This window comes from Notamacropus eugenii, chromosome 3 (assembly GCF_028372415.1).
Source record: "Notamacropus eugenii isolate mMacEug1 chromosome 3, mMacEug1.pri_v2, whole genome shotgun sequence".
Taxonomy (NCBI): domain Eukaryota; kingdom Metazoa; phylum Chordata; class Mammalia; order Diprotodontia; family Macropodidae; genus Notamacropus; species Notamacropus eugenii.
In genome coordinates this window covers 108,600,333-108,623,671 of record NC_092874.1, presented here as the reverse complement: position 1 = coordinate 108,623,671, position 23,339 = coordinate 108,600,333, and the positions used below count along the sequence as shown (strand labels likewise).

General features: G+C 38.5%; 1 protein-coding gene across 3 annotated transcripts in view; it reads right to left on the bottom strand.

The window, feature by feature from the left end:
• Window positions 1-8,225: 8,225 nt before the first annotated feature.
• MKRN1 (makorin ring finger protein 1) overlaps window positions 8,226-23,339 on the bottom strand; it is a 31,845-nt gene continuing 16,731 nt past the window's right edge. The window contains exons 2-8 of one of the 3 annotated variants that reach the window (XM_072652574.1): window positions 19,804-19,932; window positions 13,288-13,517; window positions 12,590-12,816; window positions 11,765-11,979; window positions 11,005-11,115; window positions 10,318-10,456; window positions 8,226-9,967 (exon numbers count right to left, since the gene is read on the bottom strand). In XM_072652574.1, coding sequence (XP_072508675.1) covers window positions 9,755-9,967; window positions 10,318-10,456; window positions 11,005-11,115; window positions 11,765-11,979; window positions 12,590-12,816; window positions 13,288-13,517; window positions 19,804-19,932 — 1,264 coding nt within the window. In that variant the 3' untranslated portion in view covers window positions 8,226-9,754. The remainder of the gene's footprint in view (window positions 9,968-10,317; window positions 10,457-11,004; window positions 11,116-11,764; window positions 11,980-12,589; window positions 12,817-13,287; window positions 13,518-19,803; window positions 19,933-23,339) is intronic. The other 2 variants (XM_072652575.1, XM_072652576.1) reach the window with 2 other exon arrangements.

The window sequence follows — 23,339 nt, the reverse complement described above, 5'->3', positions numbered from 1 at the left end:
CATGGAAAGGACACAGGACTTAGGTTTGAATTTTGGCTCTGTCACTTACTGCGTGAACTCACATTCACTTAACTTTCCTGGGTCTCAGTTTCTCCAACTGTATAAAGAGTATAAGTACTTGGATAAATTTTTTTTACAAGTGGTACAGCCTGGTATGCATCCAGTTATGGGGGAGTCTGAGGTTGGTAGATCCCTTGCGCTTCAGAGTTCTGAGCAGTATTGGCCTATGCCTATTGGGTTGTCTGCATTAAGATTAGAATCAATATGGTGAGTCTTCAGGGACAGGGAGACTAGTTTGTCTAAGGAGGGGAGAAATAGCCCAGGTGGGAAACATGGTAGGTCAAAGCTCATTGATCAGGCCATGAGTAGCCCTTGGCTGGTCCTGGGTGAGACAGGGAGAATCAGTCTTAACAAATAATTGGAAAAATAGACAGAGAGAGAGAGAGAGATGGATGAATGAATGAATGAATGAATGGATATATGGATGAAGAAACAAGTGAATAAATAGACATGGTATGGTCAGGTGGATAGAGAACTGAATATGGATCGAGAAAAACTGGATTCAAATCCTGCTTCTGACTCTAGCTTTTTGACTCTGGGCAAGTTACCAAACCTAAGCCTACATTTTCTCATCTGGAAAATGGAGATAACGTTTTTCTTCCCTACTTTACTGGATTGTTTTGAGGCTCAAAGAGACAATATGTGTGTAGGGCACTTTGCAAATCTTAAAGAACTATCTACATGTTAGTTGTTATCACTACTGCTGAGCAAAGACTTAAAGCCAATGTTTGAAGTCTAAGGAGCAGAGTTGTAAACAAGGACAAGTTTCATCATAGCAGAAATAGCCATCACATCAACTAGGATTTACACGAACAGAGAATGGCAAAGAGGAAAGTGCTAGTGTCAAGAGACCTGAGTTTGAAATCCAATCTCAGACACAGACTAGCTGTATGAATTGGGGAAAGTTATTTCATCTTCCTAAGCCTCAGTTTCCTTAACTGTAAAATAAGAATAGTAATAGCATCTATCTTACAGGATTGTTGTGGGGATCAAAAGACATTATACATGTAGAGTTCTTTGCAAACCTTAAAGGACTATCTAAATGCTGGTTATATATTCCTATTACTGTTTTAAAATGAACTCTGGGATACCTGACTTTCTCCATAGAAATTACAAGAATTTCAGGGGGTTCTAGTCAATGTGTGAGTTAGAAGGAGTAAGGATACACTGTGTGTGTGACTGTGTGTGTATGTGTGTGTCTATGTGGTTTTGCAACTAGGAGTGGGATATGGGTTATAGGCTTCCCTCCTTTCACGATGCAATCCAAACTGGCCTTTTATCATTGCTCATACCAATAACTCATACACTACTCCTTCAAACTGACCAAGTAGACCCCACATTAAGTGTGATAATCTCACTTCTGCCCAGTTGGACTTGGTAAAAACAAGAGAGTAGATAACCAGGTCCTGAAGTCATAATTGTGAAGGGAGTTTGGCACCTAAAAAACTGAGATTATTCAATATAGCCAATTCCAAAGGCATTTTTGAGTGGCTTTTAAGAACCAGGCACTGCTTTGAACATGTGGGTAGAGAGAGACTACCACTGAACTGAACTTAGTTTTACGTAAAAGATGTGGCAGCCAAAATCTAGTTGATATCAGGAATATATCAGCCACTTGAATTCATCACAGTTCACAATGGGGAAAGGCTCTCCTAGAGCACCAGAACACAGGCACCTCTCAGGAAGTAAAGCCATGCCCAATATATAATAGAGTCAATGGAATCAATCATTACAGTGGAGAGCCTAAGAGAAATTTCAGTGCAGCTTGAGTCACTGTGTCATCAATTGCCACCTCCTCCTCCATCCCTGAACTAGAGACATATTTACCTGTGTTAAGAACTCACTGACATTTGGGATCAATTTGGATTTTGCAGACTAATAATCAAGAGTCATTCCAGAGCTGAGACCCTTTGGCAGGACTTTGTACTTGAAAGAATTCCACTACTAGTACCTGGGAATCCCTTCATCAGCTGGCCCTTTGTTGTAAATCTGAGTATCCCTCTGGTTCATTGTGTTAAATGATGGCACACAGGATACAAGCCCTATTCCTCTGTTCTCAGGAAATCAGGGACCTTAGGAGGTAGGAACTGCTAAAATGCATCAGTCTGTTAATCACTGAATCAAAGTCCTTGGGTGTTAATGCCTCTCATAAAAAGGTTGTAAGCTCACATGTGTCTCTGTTAATCAGTAATTAAAGTCCTCAGGTATTTAATACTTGCCACAAGGAGGTTGGAAATCTGCAAACAAACCCAATCCCGACTGAGTCAGGATCACAATATCATAGATTTAGAGCTTAAAGGGGACTTTGAAGTCACTCTGTCCAGTTTCCTCATTTTATAGATGATAAAACTCAGACCCAAGACAGGTTTAGCGACTCTCCTAAAATCACACGAGAAAAAACTAGCAGAAGCAGGATTTGAACACATCTTGACTCTAACTCCAACTCTCATTTTCACCACTGCCAGAATCCTGCAATTTCCTGTTTTCTCCACAATGAGAGGAGGGTACCACTATAGGAAGATATTGAGGCATAGTGAGTAGAGGTGGTCTCAGAATCTCTGGACCCTGGTCTCGGGATGCCTCTGACATTCTAACTCTGTAACCTCAACAAGGCACTTATCCTTTCAGTGCCTTAGTAAAGGCTCTAAGACTAAACATCACAGAGAAGGTAGCGATATACACTGGTGGGGGATGTTTCCTCCTCTGGGAGCTGCCCCAGCCAATAAAAACATAAGTTCAGTCCCCAGCCCTACATGAAGAGGGTAGGATGGTCTTACCCTTGATAACAGGGATAAGATGTACTCAGACTTGTGCTGGAGCCTGCAGACAAATTGTTAACTTTTCAGCGTAAGCATTTAGAACTTGGAAATGGGCAAATCAGGACTTGATTTATTGTTTATTGATTGTCTACAGCAGTAGTGTGAAACTCAAACAGAAAGAAGGCTGCTAATCCATACATCAGGATCCCTTTGGGCAGCATATTGACTTAGTTTTAAAATGTAATCTTATCTATGTTTTATTGAATTTTTACTTATTTCATTTAATATTTCCCAATTATATTTTAACCTGGTTCAGGTTGTACTTGAGTGTTAATAGCAGTATGAGGCCTGCAGGCCATCAGTTTAACACCTCTGGTCTAGACTAAAGAAAGTTATGGAGAAAATATAAATTATTTAGATTAAATTATAAAACATGTCTGAGTACATCCCTCCCCCACAAAAAAAAAAAAACAACCCAACAAAACAGCTGTTAAATATTTACCAGTACATAATGACTTTTAGTTTCAGCTGAGACAAGTTCTCATTAGTGTTTATCAACTCCAACAACCTGTCCAACTCAGGCCTAATTTGCCATTTTTTCCCCCACCTTGGCAGACACAAAGGTTGATCTCTTTTTTGAATATGAGTTTAAGAGAAATAAGGTATGTGTTTGGGGAGGAGGGAGGTGGGAAATGGGTAAGGCACAAACAAGGCACCTATGACCACCACCCAGTCACAACGTTGAATTTCCCCTAAAAACAATCAGGTTAAATTAGGTCCAGCTCTACAAGCTCACATCTGCCTAGTATTTTGCATCCCACAAAAACCTCTCTTCAGTGTACATAATCTTAAAGATCTTGCCCAATCTATTAGCCCATTGTATTTGGACTCCCATAACTAGATAATGGCTCAAGTGCAGAAAATCTAAATTAAGATTCTGATAAGGGGGAAAAGGTTCAGAGTATCTGAGATCAGAGGTTCAGGGTAGTCAAAAGACCCGAAAGAATCTAAAGATGGTCCTCTGTCTAGACGGACACTTAAGCTGAATCCAGAAACTGAGCTATCCTTGCCTGCTAATGCCTTACATTTGGAAGTTATGGGTAGTTTGACCACTTGGGGGCTGGAAGCTGTTAACAGCCAGCCTGAACTATTCAAGAGCTCAGGATTAGGGATAAGGACCATGAGGATGGCAATACCTACAATACAAAACTGACAGAAGGTAACATGAGAAGTGCTAGGGTCATGTGGACCAGGCTGACTTATAAGGTTCTAAGAATAATGAGAAAGGATTGCAGACATAAAGAGATGATAATCATTGATGGAAATGCATATAATGGCCAGTATTCTCAACTTTTGATATTGTATACATGTAAACTAGTTTCTACCACATGCATCTCTAATATGAACGTCATGCACAGTGATTCTTAACGTGATCTGCCACATGTATGCCACTCTGATACTATCTGTAGTATAGTATAGTACAGTACAGTATATAGTACATTGCATAAATGAGATGTATTTGGTTGGTCTACACAGTGAGCAACTTGCAGCTGGGTGGCACTCGGATAGAATACTGGGAAGAGTCTGGAAGACATGAGCTGACATCCAATGTCAGACACTAACTGAATGCCCTGAGCAAGTCAACTATCTGCCTGCGTGTCCTTATCTAAAAAATGGGGATGACAGCACCTATTCCCCAGGGTTGCTGAGAGGATCAAATATTTGCAAAACTGTTGGCACAAAATATACAGTAGGTGCTTAATGAATGTTCCATTCTCTCTTGCATATGCTGTTCCTCTGTTGGCAGCACACAATCCTAATGAGAAGCATTAGGTACTTTCAAGTGTAGTTTACTTAGAATAATCACCTAGTACTACACTACATACTGGTGAATATTTATGATGCATTTTTCAGTTGTACTTGTGTATCCTGTATAATTTGCAGGGGAGGTTTGTTTTCAAAATGTACAGGTATTGCTGTCCCAGCATAGATCCTGGTTGGATAGGGGTATATGCAGGCTTCCTGATGGGAGGTTAGAATGTGGAAAGAGAGGACAGCAGGGGAGGCCAAAATGGACCCAGAGCCAGGATGATATTGACAATGGCATCTAACCATTGCTACCTGTGAGATGACTGGGGTTTATCCCATCATTTCTCCTCATCTTATTTCCCCTCAACAGGGACTGATTTTCCCTAGAGACAACAAAATTGTCCCAAGGATTTGATTGGTTCCTGCCTTTCTTAACACAGTTTTCTGGTGTCCAAAGTGCATAAAAAATCCCACCCACCTGGAGCAGACCTGATGGATGTCTGAATACTTATGTGAATTTACCATGCCCCACTTTGCTGGAGACAAGCCTATAGGAACTGAATCTAAAGAACCCCAATGTCACTGTATCCTTAGACTATCCTTGCTGTGTTGGGATTAAGTAAACCTTTAATTGTCCAAAGGCTTAAAGAGTGTTTCATTTCATCCCCAAATCAAATCTTAATAGGATAATGATGTTAGGCCAGGTCCTAAAACCACCAGTAACAGGAGGCTTTTTGTCTTCAGCACTAGCACACAAAGGCTGCAAAGGTCTTGCCAACCTCAGCTCCAATTCTACAAGACTTCAATGCAATGCCTTTCAGACTCTGAGGCTCCTGGGTTAGGTCAGTGGCCAAATTCGTATCTATCACCCACCCTTTGCCTTCACCTAAGTTGTAGTGCTGCGCTGACAGAACAGTTTAGTGAATGTAAAATGGCTTCCTATTCTACTTGAACATGTCAAATTTCATACATGCCTGGTGGAAGTGGAACCTACACTCTTGCCAAGTATAGACTCTAGTTTAGTAAATGGATGTCTTGAGCAAAGCTTGATTTCCATCTGTCATATGCTTTGCATTCAGTTGACATTGCTACATCACATCATACCGACAGGTGGCTGTTCTAGGGTAAATTGGGAGTTTATCATTAGTGGTTAAGAATCTGATTATGGCCACAAGGATGGGAGGTGAAGAACAGAATTAGCGACACTGAAGAGTACAAGCTCTTCAACTCTTATTCTGTGCTAGTCTTGTCTATAAATCCTCCATAGGATCAACCTCTCCTTCTTTTACTCTTGGGGGTGGGGTACCAATGTAACACTTAGGCTGTTCATTTGTTGTTTCATTCTCCTACAGAACTAGTCCTTGTTACTTGCTGGTAATGTTTTTTGTACTTCTCCTGTGTTATTATCAGTAAGAACATGATGCAATTGGCTTGTACCTACCATATGACATGCCCACAAATAACTTCAGAAAGAATGTGTTATTTCAAGTCATACAGACATGCCATAGAAATTCAGAAGGGGGAATAATACAATCTGGCAAGAATAAAGAAGACGAAACTAGAAATGGGTGTATCTGGAGTAGGTAGAAATGGAGGGTCTCTTGTAACTTTTAATCCTTAGCCTTCACAGTCTGGAAATGACTCTCATCCATGTTAATTAAGATTAAATTCCCTAACAGTTGTGCATGTCCGATATGGCTGATTTCTTTAAATGGGATTGCTATGATACCTATGTAATGAGATAAGACTTAGCCAACCTTATGGACAATGTGTGGATGGAATTATCATGGATTTCTCACCTAAAGTCACTAAGACAGGGGTGGGTTGGGACTTATGTTCCTTTGTGGAGAACTGGTCTATACTTTAGTTTAGGACACCTTAAGGAGAGAGGAAGACAAGGAAGGGTAGCACCTCTGCCTTCTGTTTTCCTTCTACATCCTTCACTAGGCAGCAAGATGGTACAGTGGAGAGTGCTGCAAGACCTGACACGCAAATCTAGCCATAGATCCTTAGCAGTTAGCTGTGTGACTTTGGCCGATCTATAAAATGGGGACAATACTAGTTTTCCAATCTGTCTACTCGTTTTCCAATCTATAAAATGGGGACAATAACACCTACCTCCCACAGTTGTTTTGAGGATACAATGAAATATTTGTAATGGGCTCTGCAAACATTAAAGCGTCACGTGCTATTTTAATTTTTATTATTATTATTAGTCATAACAACAGTAGCTGCCAAGCTGTGGTAGATGGCTTTGGAGAAGGAAAAACTCACTCTCATTGCAGTCAGCAGAAATCAGTGACCATAGAAAAGTAACTTTCAGAATCAGAACCTAAGCATCCATTTAATTGCAAAGTCCTAAATAGAACTGTGCACTTAAACTTCCACTAACAGTATCATTTCCCCCACAAACCCAGAAATGACTAAGTGACCACTAAACGACTTTTATCCAGGCCTAGCTATCCAGTTCCTTTCATCCTACAGCACCTTTCTTTGGTTGCAAAGAGGCAATGTGGTGTAGTGGGATGAGTACAGGACTTGGAAGTTGCAAGACCTACATTCAAATCCCACCTGACATTTAATGGCCAATTGGCTTCTCTGAGCCCATTTCATCATCTGTAACAATGGTCATCTGATTTCTTATCAAATAAATAAAGTGCCCTGTAAACCTTAAAAGCACAATGTAAACATGAAGACCTTACAAAAAGTAGTAGAGATTGAACCATATCATCCTGTCAATGGGATCGCCTTAGCTCTTCACCTCACTTTGGAAGTGGGATGGGAGTTCCAGCATGACTTGATGCCAGATTCTAGCAGCTCAAAGGCAGATCTATCTCTGCCAGCAAGGGGAATAAATTCATTCTGGCTACATAAAATTCAGCAATACACTGCAAGGCTGGGCAAGAACGAAGTATTAATATGGCCACCACAACAAACACATTTGCTAGATGTGGGGGCAGTTTTAACAGCATAAATTTTTCTACACATGTTAAAGCTGAGTTACATTTTCACAAACATGCAATTAAAAAAGTTACCTGAATTCCTTCCATGAGTGAAGGAACGTGGGAATGGAGTTTATTTTATTAAAATAGAATATATGCATATACAGAGGAGCATAAAGCAAAAGGGGTGATCTTTCCGAAAATACATTGTGAAAGTACAGCATGTGGTTGGTGACCCACCTGAAAGTTAATTAAGGACGTGAACCATGCTCATGCCACAAGCACACGCTAGTGTAAGATGGGTAATACCCTTTGGCAAGGAGACACTGTGGCCTCGGCCTTGTTTTCCAAAGGGACATGGCCTCTACTTACACAGTGATCATCTTGCAACTCTTTTCAACCTGGAATAGTTTGGTGGTCTCAGCTGGCAGGGTTCTTAAAAGTGTTTTCGTTCTCTCTATTTATATTTCATATACTTTTCTCAGAAGGCCAAATAAATGGTGAAAGGTGGCATTTTTCTCAATGAAACCACATCAGGAGGAATATGATTAATTGATGAGGGATCAAAGACTAAATGGCAATAAGGGAACAATTGGGTATACACTGAAATTTGTACACTTCAAACTGATTCATTAAAGAAAAAACAGACTACTTGTTTATTTTTTTTTCTGTTGTTTATTTGGGAAAAGTGCTTCTTACAAAAAGGCAGCTGCAAAATACAGAGACCTCTGCAACAATTACTTGGTTTTATCTTAAAGTGAAAGGATGGGTGGGTCCAAGGAACCAGAGCAGTAGGTGGACAGATCATGGGGCCTCCATGAATTATCTCAAAGCTAAATTCCTCCTTAAGGAACCTGGTAACAACTTACTTGAGCTCTTCTCATGGATTAGTCCCCTTAATGAAGGCTTAGTATTGCAAACTGATGTTGAGTTATACTATGCTACCTGCACAGCTTAGGGGGTGGAACATGGCAAATATCCACCAAAAAAACCCAAAACCCCAACAAAAAACCCCAAAACCTCTCAAACGAGAACAAAGATTTTTTTCCCCAAAGTGCCTTATTTGGAGAGGCTCAAGATTGTATACAATACTAAATAAAGTGAGCCATGTAACTGAGTCCCAAACTGTGCTGTTATTCTGGATAACCAGATGGTGCCACTCTATGGCTAACCCCATTTCTCTATTTATATAGACAGAGAGAGCGAGCACTGCTATATTTGTGACTACCAAATATCAAGTTACCTCTGTGTCCTTTAGGATCAGTATCTGCCACAGACTGGGCTGAGACCACTAAACCAATTTTCCCATCTGACTGGAGGCTAGATTTCATGCACCTATACCAGGATGAAATACACCAATATAGGGATGAAAACTTTCTTTCACACACATACACACATACACACACAACCACAACCAGAGCCACCCAAGTCTCCCAGCCCTTGAGACCCAGTTCTGCAATTTATTTGATAATAAACTTCTCTCCTTTCACATACAAACAGTTTTCCTTTCATGCTAAACACGCTAAAACCTGAACACATTCGCACCTGGTTCTGGTTACCCAGTAGTAAGTTATGTGCAAGTAAACAAGAGACCAAAACCACAATTGAACAAGTGCGTGTGGTGGAATTACAGGGTGGGGAACAGAGCTGAAAACAGCCAAATGTAGAGATCTGACCAGAAATCTGAAGTAACCATTCTTAAGTCAGGCAGCGACAAAAGACTACTTGGCCAATTTAGATTCCTTCCCCTGTCCCACGCCCCTATTCCTGTCCCTCCCACCCCACGTCCCCCAGAATGGCCATTGCTCATGTTTGTATCTGGGCTCTTCAAAATGAGTGTGGAAGTTCTGTAAACACTAACCTGGAACTGTGTGAATCCCGTTGAAAACAGAGATGATGCAACAAACCCTAAGCTAACTGTCTGACAGTTAAATTCATTTTACAAAAACTAACTTTAAGATTTATTTCTTGTTATTTTTTTAACAGAGAAAACAACACACTCCTGGGGGAAGAAGGCAGGGAGTTGGGAAGGAAAGGGAGACAGACCCTGGGGTAAAAATTATTACAACAGCACCTGGAATTGATAGGCCTGCCTAGGAGAGAAACACAGGCACTGCCACAACACCACAGGAAATAGCTACTGTCTGAGGCTGAGCAGACAAGTCCAAACTCCAATGAAAGGTGCTATAGATCCAAGTCGTAATAATCTTCCAGCTCATCATGAAACAAGTCCCACTCGTCTTCAGAGTCCGTCAGGTCGTCGTCCCCACCTGCTGCCAAAAGCATAAGCAACATCTCGCCCAGCTCAAAGGTTACAACCTCATCTTCATCATTATCAAAGGGGTTGCTGCTCTCCCTCTCCTCAATAAGCTCCCAGAAGCGGTTCCTTCTTTGGGCCTGTAAGAGATATGGTGGACATGGTAGGGATGGCACTGCTGATCAATGTCCTCTAATCTATTTGTAAGGCAAAATTCCCAGCATGCCAATGGGCACGTGGAAGCAAATTCCTCACCTGGGGCGCTTCCGTAATAATTGCTCCCCTCTAGCTACTTGTGTGTTGCTTGGAATGCTAGAGAGGAATCACTATATTCTTTTCCACATCCTTTCCTCTTTCCAATAGGGCAGAAATGGCCTTACCTATGCTCCTACATAGCAGTAACCCTGCTCTTTCCTTCCCTGGGCCCAACATAAAACCTTTTTGATAATAAATACTGACATTTTCCCTCTTAAAAAAGAATAAGATTTACCCGGTATCGGTTTGATGTTCCCACTTTTTGTCTCTGAGGCTCCTCTCTACGGCCATCAGGGTACGCATGCTTGTAAAAACAGTTCCCTCCAAATGGGCAGCTCCCACGTCCTTCATCGAAATACCTGCACGGTTTGTTGCTGGGGAGGGGGAAATTGCACACCTTACCTCACAGAAATGGAAATTTATCGAATTTATTAAAAACAGCAACGGGACAGAATGTGATTCTCTACATAATCCTCACTGTCTCATTCCTTCTGTGACATAAACGTCTAAAGTACGTGCACTATATGGGGAGAAATGCTAGAAATAAGCAATCTTTTCAAAACTACATTATTTGGTGATTTATAGCTCCTTAGAACCAGGGAAGAAAAAAAATCTTATTACATCATAGGATGTCAGAACTGAAAGGACCTACCTACCCTACCACATATCTATTAAGAACAAATGCAGTTTCACAAGAACAAAACACCCCCAAAGTACAGTTTAGTAAACCAGTACTATTAGGAGGAATGTCCTGAATTCAATGTTATAACAGCCTCATAGACAGGAATTAGGCCAGGAATGGGAAAATATACTGGAGAGGAAAACTAAGGAATGAGAGTAAAAGTAACATAAGGGCATGAAAAGGTGCTGTTCTCTCCAAGAATGCTCAGGGGCGTGTGGGAGAAGGCCCTAGGGCTCTTACCTCATTGCTTCCTTGTACTTCTGAATGAGTTTCTGCTTCTCTTCTTTCTCCTCCACCCAGTACTCACTTGGAATGACAAAGTTCGATGTGATACGGCACTCTGGGCAGGACCTGGGAGATAGGGAACAGGTTATAATGCAAATATACAAGTCCTCATCATGGACCCTTTCTCCTAGGAGACATCGTGTTGGGCCACAAGTGGATTTAAAGCATCACTGGAAGACACATGGGAAACTCTTCTGGACCATTTTGTTTCAGATAAGCCATACAGTGTTAGGAATTCTATTCTGTGGCTAGCCAGCGCATTTCAAAATAACTTAGGTAAAAAGGACATTTCAAACAAATTCCTTTTCCTTTCATTTAAATGAATTTATTTCTTGTATCTTTACTCTCTGGGCTCTGCAGTTTTGTTTAATAATGAGAACAATATCTAAATGGTGGTAGATTATTAGTTATATGATGACAGAAATGTTAGGGGACGCAAGGATCAGAATGATCGGATTCACTCTGCCTAAACTGGCCCTCAGTTAAATAAAATCTACCCAATAAATAAATACCCCATTGAATGTTACACAAAGCTCCCATATCCAAATAAGAATGCATCTTGTCAATAAAGACCTTAGTTGGAATATAAGGAAAAAAATTTCCATGTTTATGAATGGTTTTACAATATGTTTTATTTAAATGTGATCTTGTCTACTGTTTTTATGTGGCATTTACTACTACCACCCACCTGGTTGAAATCAGAAAAGAACCTTACTTTATAATCTTGCTCTCAAACTGCTTAGCACTTCTCCATTTGCGGATGCACTTTAGACAGTAGGTGTGGTTGCAGTTGGAGAGAATCCCAAAGCGGCGCTCACTAGGGTTGGCTTTTTCATAGACTACCTCCATGCAGATCCCACACACCATGTCCTTACTGCGCTGGACAGCAAATGAGAGTTCCATGTCCTTCTCATGAGCCTCAATGCAAGACTAGAAGACAGGATAAGGGAGAAAAACCTAGCAATTCATTCAACTAATACTTATTAACCATCTTACAATGCACTGAACTAGGGGAAATATAAGTAAGACATGGCCCTTACTCTTGAGAAGTTTATGATCTAACTGGGGTTAGATCTTTCATATATGATAATCAACTAGAGTTAATTCTTGAATATACACACCAATGGGAGGTATTAGTGAGAATAATGCCCAAACCACATATACTTGTATTTAAAAACGTGTTTTTATTTTGCATATTTGAACAAAGGTAAAAGTGATATTCTGAGAATGGACAAAAAAAAATCTGTATTATATTGTGAAGACTTGATGCCAGAGAAGTTGGAATCTACCCAATTTCCCCATTCTTCCTCTGTACCCTTTGTTCTCCATATTGCACAAACAGAAAAGAAAACATCTCTCAGAACAAGAGCCTAACAACAAAACTGTAGGTAGGACCAATGAAATATCTCTAATTTTATTTAAAAGATCAAAATGCTTTGAAAGGTTCACAAAATGAGAAAGAAAGAAACAAACAATCATATTGTGAAGGAGATTAAAAGTGAGGGTTCCGTTAATGTATTAAATCTCCTTGTTGACTTACTTTTATATGTTGTGATCTCTGGGCAGCATCTACTGGGTGTAAGACCTGCAAACCACACATGTCACAGGCATCCCCATGAAGATAAACACAATTCTCCCCATAACGGCATTCTCCTACTGCTGCGTAGGGGCAAAGCTGCTTCTTCATTTCCACATTGGTTTGCTGCTTTTCTAATTCTTCCTCAATCACCATGCCCTGCAGGGGTGCTTCAGTGCAAGAAGGAGCTGCTGGGAAACATTTAAGAAATGGTTAAGAGAATCAGAGTTCATGTTTGAATCTTATACATTCTGGGCTTTGAAGGTAAAATGAAACATTTTTTTAAAAATGCAAATGTACATCTTCCTGGCTAGAGGACAAGAATACAAAAGAACTTTTACTTTAAAACCCACAGTATCAGTTCCAGTTCACTTTTTTAACTTCAGAAATAAATGAAAAACATACTTCTAATACCATTTTCTTACAGGGAAGACAATAAGTTTGTAATTCTTTAAGAAGTTAAATTCATCATTGATTTATGATTTCCTTCTTTCATCTTCATGTTGCTTTGAACTGAGTTTCTAACTTGATTAGGCCAAATATGGTCTATGTAGTCTGTAAACCAGCATAGATTCCAAATTGCAGGGGGCATGTCAAAACTCCCATAGCTGACAAACTATTATGCATCCAAAAGCTTTAATTTTATCCTTTGAAATACTTACCACGTCCACAGTAGGGTTGCCCAGGAACAAACTCAATGGCATTTACCCAGTCTTCCCCACCTGCTCCTGCAGCTGCAAAATTTGAATTGACTGATTCAGCTTCACCAGTACTGACTTCAGCAAGTGGTTCAACCAGTGCTGGGAGGCTTGAAGAGGCTGGCAGGTCAGATTTTGCAGCTAGATTGGCAGCAGTCACTTCTTCTCGTTTCAATGGCTTGGTATGTTCATATCTAAAAAAATTTAAAAAAAATGTATTTATTGTCTAGTTGGAGTCAACTGGCAGGCACTGGCAGAGACACTTGCTGTAAACTGGTAAATTTGAACTCTAATCAGGGAAAAACAATTTCCATTAGTGTGAATTAGTAAACCATCCCAGTGAATTTGACTGCAAAATATATTCATACAAAGTAGTGCTATAATATGAAGCATCTTGCCTGCTCCTCTAAGCTAACTCTCCAGAACAGAAAGCTGGCATGTGTTTGAAATCTGTGTGCAAAAAAGATGTCAGCATGTACTTATCTTCTTTTATGTATCTGGCTACCTCAATCCATATTTCTAACCTGATCCCCTCTTTTTTTTCCTCTAAGAGATACCTTCCCAGTGCATAGGAGAATCTCAAACTGCCCTGCCCTACTCCTTATTTGAAGGAATATGTAATCATATTTATAAGTCTTTTTGAAAAGGAAGAATTTAAACAGTAGTGGTTCAATAGAACTACTGCAGAAACCTCCAACGTCATTTCCCTTCAGAAATGAGTGTTACAAGGCAAACATAACACTTAAGTTGGAAACAACTGCCTTAGAACAAATCACAAAACCACTTTAAGATCCCAGTCAAGTAAACAGTATTATAAAATGGCTTGTACTGAAGATATATGAATGCAATGAAATATTACTGAACAGTAAGACAATTCGGAGAAGTATAGGTAGAGTGCAGTGAAGTAATAAACAGAACTTCCCCCAATGGCCCCCACATGAACTACTACATAATTAAAAATAATGTTTTAGCCTGTCCTCAGGGAGGAGTTGAAGAAAATGCACTTCCATCTCGTTTGCAGAAGTGAAAGGATTACTGGTTTGGAATAGTCCATATTACAAATCACAAGGTTATGTGTTGGGGTGATTTGAAAACTTGTTTTCCCCCCACTCTCTTTTTATCCTTTGATACAAAGAATGGTTCCCTGAATAGGGAAGGAGGGATATATTTGGAAATGAAAGGGACATGAAAAATAAAAAAATTAAAAGACAAAAGATGCTGTTGGTAAAATTTGAGAAACATCAAGCTATGAAGTTAGAGAACTGTTGGGGAGGTGGCAGATAAGAGCAAGAAAACATTACCTTCTACAAGTCACAAAATATTCTGCAACTAACTCCTGTGGCAATAAAAAGGGGTGGAAGAATGAGACAGATGTGGAAAGGCATGTTCTTGCCCAAGAAGTGTTTTCTTCATACCACATAAGAAAAAGAAACTGGGAAGATAAGACAATGATCTCATCTATAAAATGAGAAACTTTAGATAAAATAATATCTAAGGTCTTCTTTCAACCTTAGCTTCAATGCTCCTTCATTCTAAGCAAGTGCCAAGAAACTTCTGGCCAAACAAGGTCTATGATAGTAGGAAGACTCATTAAATAAGAAAGCCAACAGTTGTGATACACATGGACTCTAGTAAGTCACCTGAAGTCTCAGAATTGGGCCCCTTTTAAAACTATCTTTACATTTCCTTTGCTGCCTAACCCAATAGTTTGGAAACAGAAGGATTTAATAAATGGTTGCTAACTTTCAAGAAAATAGTTTAGCAAAAGGTTAGAACCATTCAAATGAAGTCTTGGGATAAGATGTGGGTGTTAGATTAAATTGTGAGAAGGGGGAAAGTTACCTTCATCTTAACTATTTTCTCTGAATGTAAGAACTTGCAATGTACCTTTAACCCTGCTTGGTCATCTGAATTCAACTATTTTAACAAAAAATTCTACTCTTGCAAAACAGCAGAAAAAGACTTACTTTCACCTCAAGCAAGACACCTGGAAGGCAAAAAGCCTGCCTGTTTAATGACTACCTGGCCACTGCTGAGGTAACATTGCCATCTGGTGGCAGAACACTTTAATTAATGGTTAAGAGGTGATAAGTTGTTTTTTTTAACTGTGGTACAAGAATAATGAACACTGTAAGAAATTATGAATACCATAAGTACAGAGAACCATGGCAAGATTTCTGTGATAGAAAGAGAAATAGAACGAGGAAAATAATGTACACGACTACAACAAAGTATATGGAAAGAACAACAAAACCATTGAAAATAAATGCTGTAAAACTTCAATGACCAAAGTAGATCATAAGTATAGAACAGAGAATCAGCTTTCCTTCTTTGTACACTAAAGGATGGGAGTGGGGAACCCAATACAATTTCAAACTTTTTTGACACATTGGTTATCTTTTTACTACTTGTTATAAGCTTTAAGTTTCTAATCACATGAGCATTTACGTAATGCTTTAAGGTCTGCAAAAAGTAATAAACTCTTAAAAGTACAATGTGTAAATCTGATGGATGGCAAGAGGGCCTGAAGTCTCAGGCAACAACCTGGCCAGTGACATTCTGCAAAAAGACTGTGGGCAGAGCATCACAAGATGGGATAGATAAGGTGAAGGGTTAAATGTCACTGAATAACTCTCAATCTGCTTTCAGTGATTAAATGCTGTGCTCTTATAAAGAAAGGTATTACACATATTAAAATATCCATAGAAGAACTTTTTTTTAGGGCAGCAAAAAAATGGAAAAAATGCCCATTATCCAATGGAGGTTTTAAAGCAAACAAGTTCATTGAGTCAACAGAATGATATGGCAGCCAAGAGACCTAGGAAGGGCTATAAAAATGTTACTGCAATTCTTATCAAGATATTTTGTTTTCATATAAGGTGAACTTTACTCTTTTTCCTAACATATTCGTTTTCAGGATGTTCAAGGAAGCCCTCCCTCAATAAATATGCCAAAATTGTTCTAAAACAATGACCACAAGTCTTGAAAAAAGTATATAAAGTTTTGAAATATGAGAAGCCACCTTCCTGCTCTACTATACAGAAACATAAAGTTCATGGCTGGGGAATACTGCATTTATTTTCATATTTTTTTGATGTATTGATTGGTTTTGCTAGTTGTTCTTCTTCCTCTTTAAAAAAAAAAAAAAACACAACATACTTTGTATATGTTGATAACACCAGAACCCTCCCAGCACTTAGCATAGCATCTGGCACAGAGCAAGTATTTGATAGACGTTTGTATGCTGATAGTCACCTAACCTTATATATCTTAAGACTGATTGTTAACCTATTTATCTACATGATAAAGTGTAATTCTTGATACTGGGATTCAAAACCCCATACAATATCTGGCCCCAACCTACCTTTCCAGCCTTATCTTATATGATATTATTAACTCTTCAGTTCCACGATCTTGTTCTACTATGTTTTTAACCACAGTGGCTTCTCTCCTTCCCCTTCTAGCCCACTGAAGACTTTCCTTTCCTTTCTGTGGCTATCCCCAATCTTACCCCACGCCTCACTCCCACCTATCCACCCCAATGATATCTCACATCTCAAATTTTCCCTAACACTTTGTCTCTTGACATGCTGGTGCACTTCTGTGCATTTTTTAAAAATCACTTTTATTTGTATAAATGTTTTCTTCCCAATTTTAAGTTCCTGAGGGCAAGGACTATATTCAAATCTTTGTTTTCCAAGGAAAATGTCTTGCATACATGAGGTACTCAAATTTTTAAAATAATGAGTCCATGCTTTATCATGAATTCGTAATTAATTCTCAATATATTAGCTTCCTTCTCATTTAATATATATAAAGTTGGCTGCAGAAACATTAATTTTTTATTACTATTCTCTAAGTTAGTTTAGGAAATACTTGAGATTATGATAGTATGGAGAATGAACAATAAGGCTCTATTTATGAAAACCAAATAATTCATTTAAGAAAAAAGGTAAAAAACAAGGACTTAAAAGTCCTATGTACTATATCAGTTCATACAAAGTTTCCCCGGGTTCTCTGAATTTATCATTTGTCATGTGGTATATGAATATAATTAAAGGCTCTAACAGGGTGACTTTAATGACTCTGTTAAGACCTGAGTTCAAATTTGGCCTCATTTACTAGCTGTGTGACCCTGGGCAAGTCACTTAACCTGTTTAACCTCAGTTTCCTCACCAGTAAAATAGGTGTAATAGCACCTACCTCCCAGGATTGTTGTGAGGATCAAATGAGATATTTGTAAAATGCTTAACAGAGTGCCTTACTAATAAGCAACTTATTACATATTTATTCCATCCACCCATTCAAATAATTTTGCTATAAAAAGTCACTGCTAACTTTTCAATTTTATGGAAATTGGGTTTCTAGTTAAAGTAACAAAGTAGTATCTAAGGTTTGGGGAATTGCTTTGTAATAGAAAATAACTAGAAACACCTTAAATGTAAAAGTCAAACTCTGATATGCCTGTGCAAGAAATATCTTTCCATAAATTTTAAAAGCTAGCACTGATGATGTAGATAGATAAGATTCATATGTATCACCATGCCTATGTTTACACCGGCATAACAGCTGCCACTATTATGTATGCAAAGTGCTTTATATTTATCATTTCATTTGATCTTCACAACTCTTGTGTGGTGGCAATAGTGGTGTTGTGTTGCGTCTGACTCTCTGTGATCCCATTCAGGGTTTCTTGCAAACTGGAACGGTTTGCGATTTCCTTCTCCAGTTCATGTTAGATGAGGAAACTGAGGCTAACAGGGTTAAGTGACTTGCTCAGGGTCACAAAGCTAGTGTCTGAAGCCACATCTGAACCCAGGTCTTCCTGTTCCCAGGCCTGGCATTCCATCCACTGTGCCACCTATCACTGTCTCTGTAAGGAAGGCATTATTACAATTTCCAGCCTAAAAGATGTTGCATTAACTTGTAACTATTTGATCTGAAGCAATATTCCAGTACTTCTCAGTGAGGAAATTCCCTCTGCCAACATAGATACAAAGTGGCTTATAATCTTAAGAGTTGCCTGGGGCATGGAGAAGTGATCTGCCCAGGGTCACGCAGCAAGTAGAGTCAAAGCTATGTAACCTGACTGCCAACTCTTCTTGAATGAGGCCAGCTCTTTTTTTTTTTTTTAATTAAGCCACAGAGCTTCTTACAACGGAGTGAATGAAGTAGGAGAGAAAAATGTGTTATAAAAAAAAAAGTTTCAGGAAATAGTACAATAGAAGAAAAAGAACACGCGCATTATTATATAAAAGGAAAAATACGTAAAGGAGGGGAACAAAAGAACAGAAAAAGACAAAGGGGAAAGACTTAAGTTGTTTTAGTAGTAACTATGCAAAAGCTCATCTTTTTTTTTAGTGTTAATGATGCCAAATATATATAATTGATTTTGTTGTTTAAAGACAATTATGCAACAAAATTGCTTGAAGTACGTTTAAAGCCTCTGGAAGGATGCAGAGGGAACCACATGTCCTCTAGGAGAGGAGCTATTTTTTAACTAGGGATAAAGCAAGTCAAAATTATAGCTGATGATTTTCCTGTGCTGACACATCCTAAACAAAGTTATTGTCTTCTCCCCAGAAATTCAAGGTAATAAACCTTGTAAACTTACTTAAAAAACAAAAAATCTTAGAAAAATTTAAAAGTTAAATCACTAAAAGAATGGAAAAGGTAAAATTACTTTCAAGAAAATACCAATAGATCTTTTAAAAATAAATGAATCTTTTAAAATAGGATTTTCTGTAATAAACAAAAAGGTTTTTTTAAGGAAGTGATCCAATGTAAAGAAAGCAGAACCTACAGAATAAAACAGGGACCACAACAGCACAAAGCTAATACTGAAAGGTAACAAAACTCTGGTCCAATATGACAATAAATATAAACCCAAACTACAAAAGCTAAAGGATACTTTTTCTGTTAAAAACCAATAAAGTAACTTTTAGAGAAATGTATTTGTGAAGGGAGTTTGGATGTTCACCATAAAGTATGTGCTGGCTCAGAACAAAATGTATCAATAAATTTCAAAAGGAAAATACTACCTGGTTTAAAGTAATGCTCCTTTCTTCTCATGTGGGCTTCTCAAGGCAAAAATTAAATTACTGATTATTTTCTTTCTATTTTAGATCAAGCTAGATGATAAGTATCTGTAGGCTCACAAAGAAACTTGGATCAAAGTCACTGCAATCATATTTCTAAGTAAGATTTGCAAAAATCTAAGTATTTATTAAAAACTGGAAATGTACCTATGATTTCCTTGGTATATGAAGGGCCTGCTGAGGAATTTCCTCTTATCAGAATATGATGGCACCTTATAGTCCTAGAGGTGCCCAATACACTCAGAGGTCACCTAGTCAATGTGTTAGAGGTGGGACTTGAACCTATATCTTCCTGGCTTGGAGATCAGCTCTTTATCTATCATACCACATTGCCTTTAATTTATTAAATGCATACAGCAGAAAATGAATAGCAGGCCCTCACCTGCAGCGGTCTCCATAAGCACAGCACCCTCGCTGATAATATCTGCACACCATAGCAGACTGACTAGTGGAGAGGTCATGGGAGTAGCGGCAGTTGTTTCCTTCCTTGCAAACCCCATGCATGAAATACCTATAAGATGGACAAAAAAATATGGATGTCATATGAAAAAATACCAACATGAAAAGTTATAAGTGACTCATCAATTGCCTACTATACTAATGATAGTAAACACACAACACACACAGAGAAAACCACCTACAAGAAAAGTTTGGCTGGCCTGAATAAAGACCTCTATATTAATTTTTATTGCCATTTTTCAAACTATGGAATCATTTCTCTTTAGATATTACCATCACTGATGAACAAATAATAGATTTCGGTTTTGCAATGCAAATTATTAATCTCACTTTAGACCCTTACCCCCTTGTTGGATGAATTAACTGTATTTTCACCAACAAATGAGGATAGTACTAAGACACAAAAGTTTCTAACTGCACAGCACATCTGGAGGGCTGACTTCTTATTCTTCCTTGTAGCCAACTTTAGCCACATTGCCTTTATAAAGTGAGGGGAAAGATCAAGACACAACACAGACAATATGGATTTTGAAGTCCCATCCTTCACTTTAAGGAATTTCTTTAAGAGAATTGAAAACACATGTAGTGAAACATCTAGTTAAAATAAGATAGAAAAGTTGATGTGGATTAATGAGTACTTAAAACCGAACAAAACAGCTAAGAGAAACTGTCAAAGAGGGGGGAATAGAATCTTGATATTGAAGTATGTAGGGAATTAACACAAACATACAAAAGACCAAGAAATAAATGATAAAAGGATATGGCCATAATTTTCAGAAGAAATTAAATGGTCCAAGTCACTAATAAAAGACAAATTAAAGGAACTTTGAGGCTTTATCTCATGTACATAAAACTGGCCAAAAAAAAAAAAAATGGAAACAACCTACACTGGGACTGTGGGAAGGCAGGAACACTAATACATGCAATTTGTGGAGTTCTGAATCAGTCTCTAACCTTTCTAGAAAACAATTTGGAACTAGAAAAGAAATGTCACTAAAATGTTTCTAACTTTGACCCAACAAGTGCACTACTGGGCACACATCCTAAAGAAGGTCAATAAAAAGAAAGGTTCTATTTTTGTTATATCAAGTAATAGAAGTACTCTGTGGTAGCAAAAGCAACAAAAAACCTAGAAACCAAGTGGGTATCCAAAAACTGGGGAACAGATAAACAAACTGTGGTATATAACAACAAAAATCGTAATAGCTGCATTTATTTACCACTTTAAGGTTTGCAAAGCACTTTACAAATATCACCTAATTTTATCCTTTCCACAGCCCAGGGGGGCTCATTTTCTTGATGAGGAAACTGAGGCAAACAGGTTAATTATTTGTCTAGGAGGGTCTCACAGCTACTAAATGGCTGAGGCAGGATTTGAATTCAAGCCTTTCTGACTCCAGATGCAGCATTCTACCTAGCTGCCCCTATCCCTATGTGAATGAAATGGACTACTATTTCACCATAAGAAATAATGAGGAATTCAGAAGGGGAAGACTGCCCTGAAATGCTATGCAGGCAAAAGCAGAACCAAAGGAAGAATTAACTGAATGGCTAGCTATTAACACCAAGTCAGGTCGACTTGGACTAATTGCATTCAACAATTTTGGCTGCAGAGAACAGAGGATCTAACACACAGCACTCTACTGGTAAAGAGGGGACTACTTGCATGGGATGTAGCTTATGCTGTTAAGACTCAGCTGCTTGATCAATTTGTTTTACTCACACTACTTTTCCTGTTAAAAGGGAAGTTGGGAGGCAGAGGAGAGTATAAAGGGAATGACTGCAATGTTAAAGAAAACACAAGACATGAACAAAAGGAATGGAGGGGGAGGGGGAAGACACCGGTGCAGTCAGAGAGGTGAGTACCCATAAAACTGCAGGATTCTAAGAGGAGGATGGGAAATAGTGGCACAGAGCAGAGGAGCAGTGCTCAGCTAATTTGCACTGCCTCTCTCAATATCTGACTACTGAACAAACACTAAAAAATGTTACTTCTTATTTGCTTCAAGAAAAAACAAATCGCACCTATAAGATTGGCAAACATGACAGAACAAGAAAATGATAAATGCTGGAGAGGATGTGGGAGAGTTGGAACACTAATTCATTGTTGGTGGAGCTGCCAGCGCATCCAACCATTCTGGAGAGCAATTTGGAACTATGCCCAAAGGGCTACAAAAATGTGCATACCCTTTAACCCAGCAATATCGCTACTAGGACTATATCCCCAAGAGATCATAAAAATGGGAAAGGGTCCCACATGTACAAAAATATTTATAGCAGCACTCTATGTAGTTGCCAAAAACTGGAAGTCAAGGGGATGTCCATCAATTGGGGAATGGCTGAATAAATTATGGTATATGAATGTAATGGAGTACTATTGTGCCATAAGAAATGATGAACAAGAAGACTTCAGAGAGGCCTGGAAGGACTTATATGACCTGATGCTGAGTGAAAAGAGCAGAACCAGGAGAACTTTGTGCACAGCAACGACCACAGTGTGTGAGAGTTTTTTCTGGTAGACTTGGAATTTTGTAATAACGCAAGAACTTCTTATAAAAAAAAAAAAAATCCCAATGGTGGTTCTCAAAGCAAAATGCCTTCCACACTCAGAGAAAGAAATATGGAAGCCATTCACAAAATGTAGAAGATCATGTTTGTGTATGTGTATGTGTATGTGTTTGTGTATCATGTTTTGATTTGTTATATGATTTCTTTCATTTATTCTAGTCTGACTACATAGCATGACTATAGTGAAAATATACTCAATAGGAAAGTATATGTAGAATCTATACAGAATTGTATGCAGTCGTGGGGAGGGAGGGGGGTAATGGGGGGTGGGGGGGGGATAAAATCTCAATTGTATGGCAGTGATTGTTAAACATTAAAAAATAAAAAATTAAAAAAAAAATTAAAAAAAAAAAAAGAAAAAACAAATCGAGAAAGCTTCCTGTGACAATTACGGCCTCTTTTCTCTTCATTTCTGGCAAAATCTTGCCTGAATTCTTCTGTATCAGGTCATTTCCTTAATGTGCACACAGACTATCATGAATCAAATAAAAGGGAAGTTATATAATTTCTGCACCAAAACCTTATGCTAATCTGCAGATTTAAAGAATAGCTGAACTTAACCAAGTTAGAAAACAATATGTAGTTTTCAGAACATCAGCTCAATTGCATTTCACTCTGCCATATAAATAAATTTGACTCTTGGTTGACAGTTAACAATCAAAGTACTATAAAGAATTTTTAAAAGTCATCTAGTCTAATATGCTTCACAACTCATATCATTGTTAATTCTAACAGGTTATTGAAAGTAGTGAGTGTGCTTTTAAATCTCTCACCACTTAGCACAATAAACACATTCCCCACACAGCAGGATGTCTGTAGAACTGAATTTATCCTGGGGGCAATGAGAAATCGCAGGCTTTCGAGCCATACAGTAAAAACCTGAAAATTATA